The sequence below is a fragment of the Equus caballus genome, chromosome 8 (assembly GCF_041296265.1).
Source record: "Equus caballus isolate H_3958 breed thoroughbred chromosome 8, TB-T2T, whole genome shotgun sequence".
Taxonomy (NCBI): domain Eukaryota; kingdom Metazoa; phylum Chordata; class Mammalia; order Perissodactyla; family Equidae; genus Equus; species Equus caballus.
Window position 1 is genome coordinate 49,014,047 of NC_091691.1, and position 20,976 is coordinate 49,035,022.

Genomic DNA, 20,976 nt, shown 5'->3' on the forward strand with positions numbered 1-20,976 from the left:
TATGAATTTGACTAATCTAGGTACCTCGTCTAAGTGGAATCATACAATATTTGACTTTTTGTGATTGGCTTATTTCACTTAGCCTAATGTCCTCAAGGTTCTTCTATGTTGTAGCATGTGTCAAAATTTCATCCCTTTTTAAGGCTGAATATATTATATTGTATGTATCTACCACATTTTGTTTATTCGTTCATTGAATGAAGAGAATTTAATGAAGGGACTGTTAACAGTGCTGTGAGCAGGGTCAAAGGGAGCAATAAATAAAGAGTGCTAAAGTACCCATTGATGAACAACAGTGGGGAAGCCATTTCCCCTAGTCTGAAGAGACAAGTCTTGTTACCACAGCTCAGAGAAAGCCTAGAATCATGAAAGAAGAGCACAGAAGATAGAAAACACTGCCAGAACAACAGTAAGGCAAGAAGAGTGTGGGGAGAATGAATACTTCATTTCTCCCACTTCTGATTTCCTGCTGGTGTCTCCCATAGGCTGAAACCAACCTTAAAATCATAGGGCAATGGAATGTAGGTAATGCAGTCTGTAGATTTCAAGGCAAAGAAGGGCAGAGGATGGATCTTCAAGGCTAGAAGGGAGGGGGGCAAATAGAGAATAACCAGTATAGTCATCATCGTCTAATTTGTCTACCGAAAATTAATTTTGGAAGTAAACATTAGAGACATGAGTCCTTTCTTTTGTGCATATAGCTCATATTCATGAGACAGAGGTTTAAAAAAAAACTTACTTGCTTACATTTTGAGGTCATTTTTGGGTTAGCCAGGACTTTTCTAAAAATATCAGAAATAATTATCTAGACATCCTTAGAGCATTCTTTGAACTCTGTGTACTGTAGGCTACATATTTTTAACTGAGGAGGGGAGCAGGTAGCAATCATCTATTAAAAGCTGATATAATTCTTTCTCCTTGATATATTAGTCTTAAATGTAAGAAAACATGTGATGGGAAGGGAAAGTGAGAAAAGGGAGAGTAAACTACGTGAGTACCTCTTAGCTCTTTTGGCCATCTTTCTTTTTTAAGTTCTCATCCCAATAGAGATATTTGCCAAGTTATATAGCTAACAAGGGCTTATAAATCTTTAAAATTAAAGCACCTTTGACCTAGAGAAGGTGACAGTGAGGAGCTGCTGTGACCCAGCTCTCACTCTGTTAAATTTCTGTCGGATTAGTGGTACATTAGGACTTCAAAAAATATTCAATGGAATTGTTTTCTTTGGGCTGATCTTATTCAGGGGTGACTGTCATAAGTTTCTGTTAGTGGCTGCTACCTTGTATCTTTGCTCCGGTAAGATCACAGGGCAAGAAGAAAACATTGACATGCCTACTATTTCTTTTAACCCGGAACTAAGTACAAAAGTCAACTAATTTAATTTTCAACTCTTCCTTGAAAGACTTCTAGCAGAGATGCTAATGAACAACTTTGCAACTGCCAAATACAATGAATAATTGTCATTCCATATCTTATTTTTCTTTTTTACTGCATTTGACACTGACTAATCCCTTCTTCTTGGAACTTCTGGCTTTTTAACTCTTTCATGTTCCCATTGTTTCTTTCTTTTGTTCTTCCTGCCTCTTTGGGTTTATTTTCAGTCCTCTTTTTGCAGGATCTCCTCGCTCCCCCCTCTCTCTTCTTTTCCCTCCCTCCCCCTTTAATTATTAAATGTGTTTAAGGAGGTTCTGATCTTGGCTGTTGGTCGGCTCATTTTCTATGGGTAATCTCATGAATGTACAGCTTGCACCTCTGAGCTCTGGACCTGAATCTGTCTTCTCTCTCTCTGACTGGACTTCTCTTCCTGTATATCTCTGGCACCTCAACCTAGGCCAAAGCTAAACTCATGATTCTCCTCTCTCCATCCTGTCCCTAGCAGTTCTTGTTATGTTACCTATTTTTGTTAGTAATAGTACTCTGTTACTTCTAATCAGTTGTTAGATCATAAATTCTGCCTTTTAATTGACACAGTTATCCATTTCCTCCTCTTCATTCCTACAGCCTCTCTGCCTTATGTCAGACCTATATATTCTTTTGCCTGAACTGTCTGAGTAGCCTATTAACTGGTTGCTTTATGTAGAATTTCTCTACCTTCTAATCTGTTCACCTTATTATTACCGAAGTGATGTTTCTAAAATGCCAGTACTATGTTATTTCCCTTTTTAAACTGCTTATAGGCCAAAGTCCCCAACTCCTACTTTTGCATACAAGGATTATGGGCCCACTCACCTTTTCAGATTTTATATGTCTCCTTCTCCCTCTTGTAGTCTGTGCTTTGCCTATACTTGATTTCTTCTCATTTCCAAAATATATTTTCTTTTGCCTTTATGCTTTTGGACTCGGTCAATCTGGATAAAATACCTTCCTTCTGCCACCTTCTCTGCTTGATAAATATCTCTTATCTTGTAGGTCTCAAACATTACATCTTCTTGGCAGAATTAAATGTGACCTCTTCTCTCCTTCAGAACACCTTGTATATAATATTATTATCACTTACCACTTTATATTGTAATATTTGTGTGTATGTCCTTGAGTTATTGTAGGTTCTTTTCAGCTTCCAATTACCCTATGCCTCACTATTTAACTATTAGCTTCATGAGAACCGGGACCAAATCTTTTTAATTTTTATCTTATTAATGCCTACCACAATGCCTGACATATTATTAGATGTTGGAAAAAAAAAGCTTGTTAAATTAATAATAAAAATTTCAAATAGAAAGGGAAAGAATAAAATTGAACCAAATAATTCCCTCCCAAATAGGTATAAAATGGTAACATAAACTTGCTATTTTTAAATTTTCTAGGAATATTCTTAGTAAAATGAGTTTTAATTTTTTTGTTTTTAATTAAAGCAGGAAAATTTGCAAAAAACAATTTATAAGCTAGAAGAACAGCTGCATAATGAAATGCAATTAAAAGATGAAATGGAGCAGAAGTGCAGGTGAGAATATAATTATATGTTTTTCGCATTAAAAGTTGTATAGCAAATGCTTATTTTAAATAAAGCTTGCACTCTTTAAACATTTAAAGTAGACAGAAGTAAGGTAGAGATATAAACATTGCTACTGACAATGCATTCAATGAAGAATGTCTTGGCTAGAATTCGAAAGTCACATTTATGTTGGCTTTAGTTATGGATGTATTTTCTTCGGAATATTTAAAGTGCCTTTGCTCCCAGTAGTCTTTATTGAAAAACTATAGTGCTGGTTCACTTAGTGCCTAATTTATTGCTTTTCTCTCCCATTTTCGTTAGCTGACTGAAAGACCAAATTAGTTTACATTCAATAAGGTGCTTTCTAAAATGTAAATGTCGTTGAAGATTAGAATTCACAAAATTTTTAATGCAGACATTCTAATTTCTTTACACTGTGATTCTCTAGAGCAATAACTCAGATTTTTTTTCCTATGAGTCTAAATCTAATAAGAGCTTCTATATTTATGAAAATATGGAATGATCAAGATTATTTTAAATAACTCGGCACAGTGAGTTACTCATTAATTATAAACAGTACCTTTTGTAGTTATTTATAGTTTTAGTGGATAGTATTGAATAAATGAAATACAGAGGTCATGCAAAGATTAAGTATTCAACAAATGGAATTGGGAATACTGGTAGTTTTGTGAGTGGAGGGGAGAGGGAACAAGTAAAATTCTCACTGCATGCCTTTCCTGATAGATCAGATAGTTAAGCATATATTACAAACTTTTTAGAGAAGCACTTGAATGTAAACAAATAATTAATTGATCCCAGGATTTGGGAGGAATTTTTAAGTATAAAATATGGAAATAAGGGGAGGAAGTGGATAAATATTATTGCATAAATGTTGAGAAGTTTCTCCATCCAAAAAATAGTAATGAGAAACTAGTGGGTAGTGGTGGTGGTTGGGAGCAATTTGGGAAAGAAATAAGAATGACCAGAGTGGCCAATAAACATGCAAATGTGGGAGAAAAAAGACTGAGATGAAGCTGGGGAGATCAACAGAGTTTAGATGTTGAAGGACTTTGGATTTTTGTGGCTTTTTTGAGGAAGATTAGCCCTGAGCTAACATCTGCTGCCAATCCTCCTCTTTTTGCTGAGGAAGACTGGTCCTGAGCTAACATCCGTGCCCATCTTCCTCTACTTTATATGTGGGACGCCTACCACAGCATGGTTTGCCAAGCAGTGCCACGTCTGTACTGGGGATCCGAACCAGTGAACCCCGGCCGCTGAAGCGGAATGCGCGAACTTAACCACTATGCCACCGGGCCAGCCCCTTGAAGGACTTTGTTTTTGATAAGCTAATAAATTTGGAATTTATCCTAAGGGTGATGGAAAAACATTGAAAGTTATTAAACTAAGAAGTAAAAAAAGGGATCAAATTTGCTTTTTAAAAAGAAGTGTCTGGTTAGTTGGCAGCACTTGATATTAATTCAACTAAATGGGACTGAAGGAGGAAGATGAGTCAAGGGTGATTCCAAGGTCGTGCCCTTTGCTTAGGGACACTTGGAGGAGAAACAGATTGCTATTATGGGTAGGGGTGTGGAGCAGAGGCAATAAGTTTAGTTTTGGGCATGCTGAATGAGATGTTTGATAAGACATCCATGTGAGATGTGAGATGTTGCATATACAGATTTGAAGCTCAGAATTATGTTTAGAGCCAAAGAAAACAAATTGTGATGGAGATAATACGTCTTCATTTTATCTCAGACTTTTGCCCAAGTTGTCAAGTGGTGCATTTACTGATTTATATATGCCACCTCTCCCTACATTTACTTAATCTTGTATTAAAGGTTAGATGGCTAATTTTTGTTTAGTAGCAAGTATTGCATGAGGGAGTCCAGTGGTCCTTAATCTGCAATCCATAAACCTCCCCCAAAGGGACCGTGGATGGAATTTGAGGTCCTTAAACTTGGGTGAGAAAAAGTGAATATTTTATCTAATTTATAACTGAAATTCAGCATTTCTTTCAATTAGTAACATAGGCAGTAATCCACAATTATTAGCAGTACCTGTGAATTTTTTTTACCAATAAAAATCACAAATATTTTCTTCTCTTCGACGATTACAATTGGTAGTTATCTCTAAATATCATTTATGCTCATCACTACTTTGAAATTATTGCCACTAGATCTTGTGATTTAATATATTAATAAAGTAGCACATTATTACCGAATCATACATTTTTTAAACTTTGACTGTATTTCAATATAATTTTGGCTTCTTTTAATCTTACGTATTTTATTTTATGCTTTTAAAATATTATTTTGATAAAAAGCCATAGGTTCACCACACTAGACTGCCAAAGGAATCCGCAGCACAAAAAAAGGTTAAAAAATCTTAGGTAAATGGAAAAGTAAAGTATGTGGTGTTCCACCCTTGGGCAATAAAAAATAAAGATATTTCTAATCTATATTGCTTTTGTTTTTACAGAACTTCAAACATAAAATTAGACAAGATAATGAAAGAATTGGATGAAGAGGTACTTTTTGTTTTCTAATCAGAAGTTTTCCTTTTTGAGAGTTTTTTCCTCTTTCGGTTGATTTTGTTTCCTGAGAAAATTGCATTTGAACTCTATAGGTTGAACTATAGAACAGAACCAGAGTTATGATGAAAGCCTCACTTTGGAGCTGCAGATTCAAGTGATGCAGATTAGATTATACTTTTGTTTCCTTTATGTAGTTTTATTTTAGAACCATGTTAAATTTTAGTACATGAATTTCATTTCAGTGGTTCTTAATATTTGAAAAGTGAGAAAGGAGCAAGAGAATCAAGAGATCAGAAACTGAATCTGGAACTATAGCAAAAAGAAACAGACAAATAGGAAAGAGGAAAGAATACAATTTTAAAAGGATTTACGTTACCATAATTTCATGCGATCAAATAGGAAATGTATTGATTTTAGAATTTTCCCCATGTTTTCCTTGGTCACCTAGCAAGAAGTTTTTATTATCAGGAAAACACAGCAAAAACATTTCATGATTCAGATATTTGTTTGCAAATATGTAATATATTTTCATTCCTTTTGGTCAACGTGTAAATATCTTTTTACTGTGTATATGAAGAGTTCTCTGAAAAGAAATATGCTCTCTATGGTCTTCTTCTTATTGATGACTTCCTTTGTTCATTTTAGGTTTAATCTTTCTGATGGTTTTTGTGCCGTCTTAATTTTCTCTTTTCAGAATAGTATCTGTCAGTGGTGGGTTTTTTTGTATGTTTGTTTTTCATTTGTAGCTTTGGATATATATATATATGTAGTTATCTAGGAAGATTTAGATAATATTTTACCAACTTGCCATTGATCAGTATACTTAGCCTAGCACTATTTATTTGACTCTAAGTATTTAAGAAATCTTTTTTGCATATCCTCCACTTTTTATTTCATTTCTAAAACACAGTTAAAATTCAAGTATGCTAAATTTAAATTATTCAGCTTTCTAAATTCAAAGTAGAGAGGGAGATCTTAATTATAAAATTAGAGTAGTCCTGCTTCTGGAAAGATGGAGTAAAAGTATTTGCCCCTATTCTTCCCAATAAGTACAGCTAAAAACCCTAGACATTAAATATAAACCAAATGTAAAAAGATTCTGAAAGGTGGAGAGAAGAAAGCAGACCAGCTAGCTAGAGTACTTGGGTCCCAAGAAATGACAGAGGAACAAATACTGTGGGTTTTCTTTTTGTGGCATATACCCCAGACCAGGTGTTGGAGAAGCTAGCAATCTGGAAACACCAGCAAGCACAGACAAGCAAAGCGACTCTCTCTAGCTAACGGACCAGGAAAGGGGCAGGCTAGCAAGTCAGAAAACTTTTATACAATCACTGCTCTACTCAGCCAAACAGAATGTAAAAAAATATAACCTCACTCCCACCAGCAAAGGCTGAGTGGGAAGCCTAGACTTCCAGCCCCCTGATAGAGTGGTGTCAGAGAAGGTTCAATAGAAGGACTTTCATATCTCCTGGGCAGTGACAAGCCTTCCCCTCTCCTCAGACATGTCATTGGAGACATGTTGGGAGTCTAGTTTTCCACTTCTACCCAACACAGGGTACCCCTCAGACTCCCTGCTGGGGTTGTATCAGAAGAGGCCTAGTAGAGAGTCTGAACTTTTAATACTGAAATAATGAGCCCTCCTCCCCACAGCAATGTCTCTGGAGGTCACGTAGGCAGCAGTAACAAAATGCCTTCCCCATCAGCCATGTTATCAGTGGAGGCCTAGGGGGGTGCCAGAACTCCCATTTTCATCCAGCAATAATGAGAATCCACTCCCCCCAACCTGTGTATCAATAAGGATCAAGTAGAAAACCCAGATTTCTGCCTCCATCTGGCAGAAATGAGGCAGAACTTCCTTAATCCCACCAGAACAGTGACAGAATAGACCTGCTAAAAGAGAAGACTTAAATAAGATCCAGAGTATCATAAGATAATATTCAAAATGTGAAGTTTTCAATAGAAAATCACTTGTCATAACTAGAACTAGGAAAATCTCAACTGGAATGAGCGAAGATAAAAACAGATACCAACACTGAGATAACACAGATGTTAAAATGATCTCACACAGATTTAAAGGAATCATCATAAATATATTTCAGTGAGCAACTAGACATACTTGAAACAAAAAATTAAAATTAGAAGGTCTCAGTAAAGAAATAGAAAGTCTTAGCAAAGACATAAGAATATATAAAGTAGAATCACCCAAAAATTACAATAACTGGGCTCAGCAGCAGAGTGAAGGATACAAAGGAAAGATTCAGAGAATTTGAAGATAGAACAATAGAAATTACCTAGTCTGAATATCAGTAAAAAAAGTGACAGAGCCTCAGGGACCTGTGGAACTATAGTAATGAAGTTCTAACATTTGTGTCACTGAAATTGCTGAAGGAGTGGAGATAAAGGGGACAGGAAGAAATAATGACAAAGTTCCACAAATTTGGCAAGACATGAACCTGCAAACAAAAGACGTAAGCCTACAAGAAGCTGAATGAATCACAAAAAGGGTAAACCCAAAGATATTCACACCAAGACACACAGTAGTCAGAATTCTGAAAACTAATGACAAAGAAGAAATCTTAAATACAGCAAAAGACACTTACCTGTAGGGGAAGAACAATGCAAATGACAGCAGATTTCTTAATAGAAACCATGGAGGACGGAAGGAAGTTGCACAACATTTTACAAGGGCTGGAAAAGAGATCAATCCAGAATTCTATGTCCAATGGAAAGTCCTTTCCAATTGAAAATCACAGTGTTCTCACATGAAGGAAAACTAAGAGAGTTTGTCACCAGCATACCTTCTCTAAAAGAATTGCAAAGCAAATTCTCTAAATAGAAAGTAAATGATAAAAGAAGGAATCTTGACTTATCAGGAAAGAAGAAAAAACAACAGAGTAAAAATAGGGGTAAATACAATACACTTACTTTCTCCTCTTCTGTTTTTTTGTATTATATTTGACAGTTGAAGCAGAATTACAATATTGCCTAATGTGGTTCTCCATGTATGTAGGAGAAATATTTAAGACGATTATATTATAAACAGGAAGATAAAGGGATACATAAAGGGAGGTGACTTAATTCATACTGGTAAAATGCCAACACCAGTAGATTGTGATAAAGTATGCATATATAATGTAATATATACAGCAACCACTGAAGAACCTATTTAAAGATATGCTCAATAACACTGTAGATAAATCAAAATGGAATGCTAAAAAATATTCGGGTAATCCACAGAGAGAGAAGAAAGGGAAAATGGAGAAACAACAGAGAGAGATTAAACAAAAAACAAAAATGACAGACTTTAACCTATCAATAGTTATATTAAAGGTAAATTAAATATAGCATCAATTAAAAGAGATTGTCAGAGTAGATTTTTTAGCATGACCTACCTATATGCTATCTACCAGAAACTCTCTTCAAATGAAATAATATAGGTAAACTGAAAGTAAGAGGATGGAAAAATATGTCATACAAACATTAGCAAAAAGAAAGCAGCAATGGCAATATTAATACCAGATAAAGTAGACTTCAGGGGAAAGAAAATTACCAGGGGCAGAGAGGCACATTGCATGATGATAAAAAGGTTAGTCCAAAAGAGAACTATGTAGTGGGTACCAGGGGGAGGGGGGCTGTGGGATGAGCAGAAGGTATGAAGGGATGTTCCTGTAAGATGACAATAGTGTACAACTGAAATTTCATGATGTTGTAAACTATCATGACCTCAATTTAAAAAAAAAGGGTCAATCCACTAAGACATAGCATTCCTAAATTTATATTTACCAAACAACAGAGCTACAAAATATGTAAAACAAAAGCTGATAAAACTGAAAGGAGAAATAGTCCACGATTATTATTGGAGACTTTGTCAACTTAAAAGCAGATTTGCCTGTTATTTTATCCTCAGAATGAGTTTTTTGGGGATAGCCAAAGGAATTGTGATTCAGAAAGTGCATGCTGTGGCGAACTATAGGCAAATCTGGAAAACAAGGGAGGGGAGCTACTTTTATAGGGAAAAGAGGAGAGTAGAGAGGGGCTGTTCTAAATGAAAGTCCTTGGGGGAAAGTAACAGTTCATGGTGGTAACAGCTTCTCATTGGCTGAGCTGCAGCGTTTCTCAGTGGCTGGGCTGTTCCTGGTTTAGGAGAAAAGTCTTCCCTTACTAGTAAAGTAGTTTTACTTCCTGTGGAAGATGCAAGCATACCTCTTTTCCTGTTTGGTGTAATTGATGATGTGTGATAGGGCATGAGAGCTCCCCCTACAGACCTTCCCAACTCCAATTTAGTTAAGGTCTCGTTTATTAATTTCCACAACTTCAATACCACTCTCTAGACATATTCAACAAACATATAGGAGAACTCAGCCACACCATCGACCAACAGGACTTATTCTACATTTATAGAACCCTCCACCTAACGACAGCAAAATATACTTCCTTGGGGCCGGACCGTGGCCAAGTGGTTAGGATCATGTGCTCTGCTTCAGCAGCCCAGGGTTTCACCGGTTTGGATCCTGGGTGCAGACCGTGCTGAGGCGGCATCTCACATAGCTCAACTAGAAGGACCTACAACTAGAATATACAACTATGTACGGGGGTGCTTTGGGGAGAAGAAAGAAAGAAAAAAGTTTGGCCCTGAGCTAGCATCTGTTGCCAATCTAGAAAAAAAATACACATTCTTTTCAAGCACTCAAGGAACACATACCAAGATATAACACATCCTGAGCAAATGTCTACAAATTTAGAAGAACTGAAATCACACAGAGTGTGGTCTCTGACCAAAATGTAATCAAACTAGAATGAATAACAGATATCAGGCAAATCTGCAAACACATGGAAACTAAACACCGTTCTAAATAATCCATAGATCAAAGAGGAAAGTCTTGGAGGCAATGAAAAAATACATTGGAGTGTTAATTATATCTCATAAAGTTATGTTAAAACATTGTGGCTCTTCATCTTTTAAAAAAATATTTGAACAATAAAAGTGAAAATAAAACTTAATTTGTGGGATACAGCTAACAGTGTTCTAAGGGAAATTTATGCACTAAATGCTTACATTAGAAAAGATGAAAGGTCTCAAATCAGTCATCTAAGCTTCTACCTCAAGAACCTAGAAAAAGAAGAGCAAAATAAACCCAAAGCAAGGAGGAGGAAGGAAAAATAAAGGTAAGAGCAGACATCAGTGGAATTGAAAACAGAAAAACAAAAGAGAAAATCAATGAAAACCAAAAACTAGCTGTTTGGAAAGATCAGCAAAATCAACAAATCTCTATCAAGATTAAAAAGGAAAAAGAACACAAATTATCAGTATCAGGGATAAAACAGGACATATCACTACAGACTCTGCAGATATCAAAAGGATCATAAGAGAATACTACAAACAATTCTAAATACGTTAAGTGTGAAATTTAGATGAAATGGACTAATTCCTCCAAAAATACAAACTACCACAACTCACACAGTGTGGAATAGATTATTTGAATAGCGCTCTATAACTATTGAAGTGAATTCATAATTTAAAAGCTACCTCAAAATAGTAATCTCCAGGACCAGATGGTTACTAAGTGTTTTAAGAAGAATTAACACCAACTTTACACTCTCTCTTCCGGAAAATATAAGAGGAGGGAACACTCCCAATGAATTTTAGGAGGCTAGAACTACCCAGATACCAAAATCTAACAAAGACAGTACTGCAAAAAAAACTATGGATCAGTATCTCTGCATTACAGCCAAGTGATATTTGAGAAAGGTGCAAAAGCAATTCAACGGAGGAAGGATGTATAGTGCTAGAGCAGCTATGGGCCAAAACACGGACCTCAGCCTGTCTCACACCTTATGCAAAAATTAATTAATTACCTACAGCTTGGTAAACAGTTCTTAAACATGACACCACAAACATTATCCATACCAGGAAAAAAATTCACTAAATTGGACTTCAACAAAATTAACAAATGTTTACTCTGTGAAATACCATGATAAGAGGATGAAACAACAAGCTATAGACTGGAAAAAATATTTGCAAGCTATGTATTTCCCAAAAGACTCATCTGGAATATTTAAAGAACTCTAAAGCTCAACAGTAAATAATCTGGTTGGAAAATTGGCAGACAGCATGAACATACATTTCATCAAGGTGGGTAAGAAACATATGAAAAGATGCTCAAAATCATTAGCCATTGAGGAAATGCAAATTAAAACCACCATGAGATATCACCATATAACTGTTAGAACAAGTAAAATTTAAAAATGATGTTCATACCAGAATTGGTAAGGATGTGGAGAAACTGGATACTCATACATTGCAGATAAGAAAGTAAAATAGTACACCCATTCTGGATAGTTTGGCAGTTTACTAAAATACTAAACGTGCAACTACTAGGCAGCCCAGCAATTGCACTATTGGGCATTTATCCCAGAAAAATGAAAACTTATATCCTCATAAAACATATACACTACTCTTCATAGTAGCTTTATTTGTAATAGCCAATAACTAGAAACAATCAAAATGTTCTACAGTATGTGAATAGTATGTGAACAAACTTTGATATATCTGTCCCATGGAATATTATTAGCAACAAAAGAGAATGAACCATTGATACACGCAGCTTGGATGGATCTCATGGGCAGCATGTTGAGTGTAAAAACCCAATCTCAGAGGGTCCATACTATACGATTCTGTTAATATAGCATTCCCAAAATGACAAAATTATACAGATAGAGGACCTCTATTTGGTTGCCAGGGATATAGGTGGTGGGAGAAGGGGATACGTGTGGCTTTAAGTAATGGCTGGAAGGAGATTGTTGTGCTGATGGAACAGTTCTGTTTCTAAATTGTGATTTTAAAGAACAGAGTATTCTCTCAAATAAATGAGGAGCATTAATTACAATGGTAACTTTTGTCATTATAATCTCAGGGGAATCAAAGAAGAAATCTAGAATCTACAGTGTCTCAGATTGAGAAAGAGAAAATGTTACTACAACATAGAATTAATGAGTACCAAAGAAAAGCAGAACAGGAAAATGAGAAGAGGAGAAATGTAGAAAATGAAGGTAAATTGTTACTTCTTTGGAAAAACAGTGGAATTTCTGTCTAACACTATCCTTGAGGTCTTTGTCGTGAGCTTGTCTTAAATATAGTGCCTATATGATATATTTTTGAAGCAATAATCCTAAAATATCTCATGAGCTAAATATCCATATCCCAAGATAAGTTTATAACATATTAAAGTCAGTAATAGTGTTTTAGCTGAAGTAGTGATTTTCATCCTTGTGTGCATATTGGAATCTCCTGGGAAGCTTTAACGTATACTGATGCTTAAATTCCAGAGGTTCTAATTTAATTGATCTAGATATGTGGCCTAGGCATCGGTATTTTTAATAAGCTTTTTAGGCACTTCTAACAAGCAGCCACATTTGAGAACTACTAACCTAGAATTTCATGTGTTTTAATGTTAGTAGTTATAAGTACATTTAAAATAGCCTTCTGTACCCTTTGATCTAGTGATTTCACTTCCAGGAATTTATTTTACATATACAATTATGCACATGCACACTGATGTATAAACAAGGCTATTCATTGTAGCATTATTTACAGTGGCAAAAATTATAAACAAGATAAATATAATCAATGATATAATAAATTTTGGTATATCTACATGATAGAATACTACGATCTTAGAATAAAGCATCTCCTTATATACTGTTATAAGAAAAGAATCTCTAAGATGCATCTTTTAGCGGAAAAAACAATACAGATCATTTGTTTAAAATAAGAGTGTCTTATATACTTAAGTGTGTGTGTGTGTATATAGATCTGCATGTGAAAATATACATATATATTATGTATGTGTTTTTATTTATTAAGGGATGAATACAATGACTATCTTAGGAAGGATATGCAAGACGTTAGTAATAGTTGTTGCTGGTGAGGAGAGTCAAAGGGACTGGGAGATAATGTGGAGCCACAGAGGAACGCTCATTCTACTGTGTATACCATTTGGTATCTTTTGAATTTTGAACCATTTTAAAAATAATGAACTATTCACAGATTTGTACTAGTATTCAAAAATAAATATTAAAACTAGCTTTATACGTTTTACTAATAGATTGACCTTATTAGAGAATAAAATAATTTGAAATATTAGAACAGTTGAAATAAATGTGTTTTGCATTCTATATTATGAAACGAGACTCCACTTTTGGATGAATTTAAAATGTAAATATGTCCAAAATGGAATTTGGCTTTGGAAGTGGGCCTAATGTAACTTGACTGTTATGGCCTATGACTAAATTTCATTTTTTAAAAGGGATTTATATGTTTCCTCTGTGAAAACTTTGTAATATCTACATCGTATTCCTTCATTTTCTAGTTTCTACATTAAAGGATCAGTTGGAAGACTTAAAGAAAGTCAGTCAGAATTCGCAGCTTGCTAATGAGAAGGTGGCACAATTACAAAAGCAGGTAAGTTTTTGGAATGATTTTTTTTTTAGTTATAATCAATTAATAAGTTTGATTGTATTTTGGTCAAAAAACTATTTTCTTGCTCTCTTTTTTAAATAGCTAGAAGAAGCCAATGACTTACTTAGGACAGAATCAGACACAGCTGTAAGATTAAGGAAGAGTCATACTGAGATGAGCAAGTCAGTCAGTCAGCTAGAGTCCCTGAACAGAGAATTGCAGGAGAGAAATAGAATTTTAGAGAATTCCAAGTCACAAACGGACAAGGATTATTACCAGCTGCAAGCTGCATTGGAAGCTGAACGAAGAGACAGAGGTCATGATTCTGAGATGATTGGAGACCTTCAAGGTAATATTTTTTTCTTATCATGGTAAAATATACATAACATAATTTTTACCATTTTAGCCCTATACAGTTCAGTGGCATAAAGTACATTCACATTGTTGTGCAACCATCACTACTGTCCTTCTCCAGAACTTTTATTTTCATCCCAAACTAAAACTCTATACCCGTTAAACAATAACTCCCCATTCCCCACTCCTCCCAGCCCCTGATAACCCCTTTCTACTTTATGTCTGTGTGAATTTGACTGTCTCATAAAAGTGGAATCATTCAATGTTTGTCCTTTTGTATCTTAGTCCACTTAGCATAATGTCTTCAGGACTCATCCACGTTGTAGCATATGTCAGAATTTCCTTCCTTTTTAAGAGTGAATAAGATTCCATTGTATGTATATACCACATTTGTTTATCTGTTAATGGAAGGTAATTTTTTTAAATTTATTTTTTATTTTTAATTGTGTTTAAAAACATAGAATTTATCATCTTGATCATTTTTAAGTGTAAGGCAATGTATTTTTGATCATATTGGCCTTCATAAGTAAAATGACTGGTAAAACCAGAAATGATTGGCGTTCTCCCTCTTTCAGGATAATACCTATATTTATATCACATTGTAATTTCTTTACTCTTGAAGGCACCCCTGTGAAGTAGGTAATGTGGATATTTCCAATTTTACAGCTAGATTACTGAAAACTCAATTTTAAATCATGCGTAATTCACGGAAGTCTTACTCAAAGTGGAACTAATCCAGGCAGAGAGGATTATCACCTTTAAAACCCGGGAATTCCTGGGGCTGGCCTGGTGGCATAGTGGTTAAGTTTGTGCACTCCCCTTCCAGGGTCCGGGGTTTGCAGGTTTGGATCCCAGGCGTGGACCTAGTACTGTTCGTCAAGCCACACTGTGTCAGCATCCCACATAAAATAGAGGAAGACTGCTACAGATGTTAGCTCAGCAACAATCTTCCTCAGGTGGAAAGAGCAGAATTGGCAACAGATGTTAGCTCAGGGCTAATCTTCCTCACAAAAACAAAACAAAACAAACCTGGAAATTGCTCATGCGTTATTGGTAGAAGTAGGAACTTAATTGCAGAAATAGACTCCTATTACAAATAAAGAATTAGGTACTTGAGAAGTTTAGGACTAGAGAGATGGGCAGTCTTGTGAGTCTACCAGGAAAAATATTGAGTATAACTGAATAAAGGACCGCTTTTGATAATGGTAATAAAATTTAGTTTGTTTTCAAAAAGATGCCTGGCTCTACCCATGTATATCTTTTTCTATTTTTTATTCCTTTTAGCAACAGCATCCATACTACCAATCAAAACAGATACGCAGAGAAGTTGCCAGATCTCTCAGGGAAAAGTTGGGGGTGGGGTAGTCCATTTTAACCTTAGTCACAGGATGGGAACATAGTTTGGGGTCTCATGGGGCTTGATGATTAGCTATAATTCTGTGGAGAGAGGTCAAGGTCAGTTTTTGTGACTATGGAAACGGCCGTTAGGATCTCTCATTGGTTCTTAGCTGAGGAGTATTGTGCAATCTTATTTCTCAGGGACTAGGCTTAAAATAGATCTAAATATACCCAAGAAAGTAACCTTGTTATATGTTTTAGAAAAGCCTCAAACTTTACTTCCTTAAATTGCTTTTCTTGGCCTTTTTATATACTGCTTGTTAACTGTGTGAAAGTCACTTCCATCTGCCGTCTTTATCTATAAACCCAAGGAGATTAATATAGGTGACCCCTTAAAATCCTTCCAATTCTAAAATTGAGTTTGTGATCTTCCAGATAGGACTGAGCTTTCAAAGAAGAGACTGTCATCCATGTGTTCATCAACAGTGCTTTTAATTGAATCTGTTTTTTAGGTATCAGTGAAGTTAAGGAAAATTCATAGCATGATATATTGTTGACGTTTTTCCTTTTTAAATGCTTCCTGTAAAGTTTAGTTTTTAACTTAAATGTGAATCAAAGCTGACATGCATTAAAGAATGCACTAACTTACATGAGCCTCAGCACACATATAAAGATACATTGTGGTTAAAAAAAAAGCAAACACTTTTTACGTTAATCTTTTATGGTCCTTAAGAAATTTCAGGTCCCTCAGGTATAAATTTCTCATAGTTTGGGATGCTGGGCTTCTGGCAGAGTCATGATTATTTCCTACTTGAATGTCCTCCCTGTACACTAATGAGCAGAAACTGCTTCGTACCTATGGGAAGTGACTTCCCAAACATAATTGGATAGTAAGTATTTTAGGCTTTGTGGGCCACATACAATCTCTGTTACAAATTCTTCTTTTTTACTTTTTACAATTCTTTAAGAATGAAAAAAAACATTGTTAGCTTCATGTCTGTAGAAATACATGCTGCAAGCCTGAAATTTACCAATACCTGGACTAGTGTATAGATAAGGCTGCTGTTATAGACAAAAGTAAGCTCCCATAAGTCCAGGCCATAGAGGCTTAAAGGAATGAAGGGACAAAGATCAAAATGTCATAGTGGAATGAAAATTTTAACTGAAATGATAAGTTCTTTATCTAGTAAGTTTCTTTGTGATTCTTCAGATTGAAATGCAAAAAGACAAATTTTTTAAATTAACCATGTTGAAGTCTTTTTTAAAAAAAATCTATTGTTGATTTTTCCTTCACTTTTTGTTTTAGAAAATTTCAGTCATATACCGCACTAGAATACTATAATGACCCCTTGTGTACCCATCATCTAGCTTCAATAATGTTCATCTAGCAGCCAGTCTGTTTCATTTACCCACCTGTTCTTCCCAATCCTCTGACACTGAATTATTTTGAAGCAAATCTCAGGCATCACATTGTTTAATTTGTAAATATTTCAATATCTCTTGAAGATAAGGACCCTTTTTGTAGAAAATATAACCACAATATTATCATCAAACCTGAAAAAAAGTTGAGCATTATTTAATACTGTGATGTCTAGTATTGTCATGTCTAGTCAGTGCTCACATTCTTCCAGTAGCCCCATAATTTGTTGTTGTTGTATTTATTTTGCTTGAATTAGGGTTCAGTCAAGGCCCACACATTGCATGTCGTTAATATGTCCCTTAAGTTTCTTTTAACCTATAGTTTTCCCCTCCCTTTTTTGTTCTTTGTAGTTTGTTGTTGCTCTTGGTTGAAGAAATCAGGGTTTTTTTGTCCTATTGAATATCTCCCATCCTGAATTTTGCTAATCCATCTACTGGTGTCAGTTAACATAATGTTCTGTCCCTTGTAGTGCTTTAAATTGGTAGTTCTACCGGCTTGATCTGTTTCATGTAGGACTTTGGCAAGAATACTTGTGAGCAATGTTATTTAGGCACATAAAGTCTAGCTGTCCCTTTTTGTAATGTTAGCCCCCATTGATGATCGCTGCCTCGATTCTTTGTTTCTTTAGGAGTTTGCAATGGTGATGATCTGTTTTTATCTTTCCTCATTCATTCATTAACTGGAATACTACTATATAGATAAACATTTTCTCATCAATTATATAGTTACCTTGAGGTATAGCTTATGAAAAAAAGGTTAAATACTTGATTCTTTTCCTTTATCATTTTTAAGAACAGTAAGTTATTTCTCCAGCATTCTCTAAAGGAAACCAGTGACTTTTTAAATGTATTTATGAACTTATGAATTTTAATATATTTAATGTAAGCCCATTGCAGTATTTTTATTGATGTTCATTTGAGGCTAGTGAGAATCTCTTCAAGTTTAGACAATGCCCTAGTAGTCTTGGATGGCATCTTTTCTTTCTAGTATACATAATATATCTTCTAGGATCATTTTCTATCCTAGATGTGAAATCACTCATTTTCCGAGGAACCATAGTCCTTTTTGTGGCATATGGCATTCAGAGACTGTAACCTAGGTGGTATGGGTACACACTGCTATTGGATTGGTAGTTATAGGACTTTTTAATGGACAAAAGTAGGAAATACTTATTTTCCATTGTAATTGCTAATTAATTTATTTTATTGTAGTCAGTAACTATTACTTATCAGATTTCTCCTTTTTTGAACTTTTTAAAGATTTTTTTCTGGATTAATTCATAATGCATTTTTGTTTTGTTTTTAACTGTTACAGGGGCGTTTGAAAATGGTGTAGGTTTTTACTTTATATGTTTTTGGGTTTGTCTTTTGGAAGAAAAGCAATAGATCAATTTTGTAGTCTAATCTTGTCTCTTTAATCTCTTTAAACCACTATGTTTGTGATTTTTTCCCTCATAGCCTCCTTGTATTTCTAACAGCTTTTTGTGTGTTTTTTATTGAGGTGAAATTCATATAACAAAAAATTAATCATTTCAAAGTGTACAGTTCAGTGGCGTTTCGTACATTCACAATGTTCTGCAGTCACACCTCCTCTGTTTAGTTCCAGAACATTTTCATTATCCCAAAAGAAAACGTTATACCCATTAAGCTGTCCTTTCCCGTATCCCCCTCCACCTAACCCCTGGCAACCACCAATATGCTTTCTATCTCTGAATTTATGTATTTTGGATATTTCATGTAAGTGACCTCATACAATATGTGACCTTTTATGTCAGCCTTCCTTTACTTAGTGTATTTTTTAAGATTCATCCGTGTTATAGCATGTATCAGTACTACATTCATTTATGGCTGAGTAATATTCTCTTGTATGTACAATACCATATGTTGTTTAGCCATTTGTCTATTAAGGGACATTTAAGTTGTTTTCCCCTGTTAGCTACTGGAAATAAAGCTACTGTGAACATTTGTGTACAAGTGTTTGTTGGAGTACCTGTTTTCACATCTTTTGGGTGTATATCGAGGAGTGGAATTGTTGGGTCATATTGTAAATCTTTGTTTAACTTTTGAGGAACTTCTAAACTGTTTTCCAAAATGACTGCACCATTTTACATTCCTACCAACAATGTACATGGGTTCCACTTTCTCCACATCCTTGCCCATACTTGGTATTTAACTTTTTTTGGTTATAGTCACCCTAGTGGGTGTGAAGTGGTATCTCATTGTGGTTTTGATTTTCGTTTTCCTAATGACTAATGATGTTGAGCATCTTTTCATGTGCTTATTGACCATTTGTATATCCTCTTTGGAAGAATGTCTATTCATGTCCTTTGTCCATTTTTAAATTGGACTGTTTATCTTTTTGTTGTTGACTTTTAAGAGTCTGGATACTAGACCTTTTCAGATATGTGATTTGCTAATGTTTTCTTCATTCTGTAGGTTGTCTTTTTACTTTCTTGATAATGTCCTCTGATGTGCAAAAGCTAATTTGGATGAAGTCCAGTTTATCTATTATATGTTGCTTATGTTTTTGGTGTCATATCTTAGAAGACATTGCCAAATCCGAGATCATGAAGATTTACCCCTATGTCTTCTTCTAAAAGTATTATGGTTTTAGTGCTTATATTTAGGTCTTTGACCTATCTTCAGTTAATTTTTGTATATGGTATGATGTAGGGGTCCAACTTTATTCTTTTGTATGTGGATATCCAATTGTCCCAGCACTATTTGTTGAAGAGACTATTCTTTCCTCTATTGAATGGTCTTGGCATCCTTGTGGAACATCAGTTGGCCGTAGATACATGAGTTTGTTTCTGGATTCTCACTTCTGTTCCATTGGTCCATTATATCTGTCCTTATACCAGTATCACACTGTTTTGATCACCGTAGCTTTATAGCAACTTTTGAATTGGGAAGTTTGAGTCCTACAATTTTGTTATTTTTTTTCAATATTGTTTTAGCTGTTCAAGGCTCCTTGTAATCCCATATAATTTGAGGATCTACTTTTTCATTTCTGCCTAAAGGATCTTTGGAATTTTTAGAGAATTGCGTTAAATCCATAGAATGCTTTGGGTAGTATTGCCATCTTAATGTATTAAGTCTTCCAATCTATGAACACAGGATATAGTTCCATTTATTTAGGTCTTTTAAAAATTCATTTCAGCAGTGCTTTTTAGTAGTGTACAAATCTTAGACCTCCTTGGTTAGATTATTCCTAGGGATTTTATTCTTTTAAATGCTCTTATAAATAGAATTGTCTTAATTTTCTTTTCATATTGTTTGTTGAGTATATTAGCTGTGGGTATTTCATAAATACCCTGCTGTTGTATATTTTTAATGCAGTGTTGTTTGGTGTGTTAAGGTTTTATGACTTCTGTGTCTTCTTCCTGGATTAGAATTGTGTTACAAATGATATTAAACTCATCTGACCTTGAGAATGTTTTCGCTTAATTTGTGTTTTCCTGTTATATCTTTCCCATTCATTTATTTTTAATTTTTGTATATAGTTGATGGGCCTCAAATTTAGATTGTAGATTTCATATTTGGGGATTTTAACATATTTAGATTTTTTTGAGTGACTTTTTTTGTTGTTGAAACTTAACATGTATGCGCATGTTAAAATAAATAAAAAATATACATCTGGAGAAATTTTCACAACATGAACGCGCCCACATAACAAGAATCCAGATCATGAAACTAAACATTACCAACAACCCAGAAGTCCCCTTGTGCTTCCTCTTAGTCACTAACTCCCTTCCCCCCAAGTAATGACTGTTCTGACTTCTAACACCATAAATTCGTTTTGCTTATTCTTAAACTTTTCATAAATGGAATCATGCAGTAAATACTCCTTTGTGTCTGGTTTATTTTGTTCAGTTTCAAATTTGTGAGGTTCATCCGTATTGTTGTATATGGTAATAGTTTGTTATTTCTCTTTGCTGTATA

General features: G+C 34.8%; 1 protein-coding gene across 2 annotated transcripts in view; it reads left to right on the top strand.

Moving 5' to 3' along the window:
- The window catches only part of ROCK1 (Rho associated coiled-coil containing protein kinase 1), a 160,832-nt gene that overhangs the window by 87,176 nt on the left and 52,680 nt on the right, over positions 1 to 20,976 (top strand). Inside the window, exons 12-16 of one of the 2 annotated variants that reach the window (NM_001163985.2) lie at positions 2,853 to 2,941; positions 5,411 to 5,459; positions 12,380 to 12,515; positions 13,835 to 13,926; positions 14,026 to 14,272. In NM_001163985.2, coding sequence (NP_001157457.1) covers positions 2,853 to 2,941; positions 5,411 to 5,459; positions 12,380 to 12,515; positions 13,835 to 13,926; positions 14,026 to 14,272 — 613 coding nt within the window. The remainder of the gene's footprint in view (positions 1 to 2,852; positions 2,942 to 5,410; positions 5,460 to 12,379; positions 12,516 to 13,834; positions 13,927 to 14,025; positions 14,273 to 20,976) is intronic. The other variant, XM_014727604.3, reaches the window with a different exon arrangement.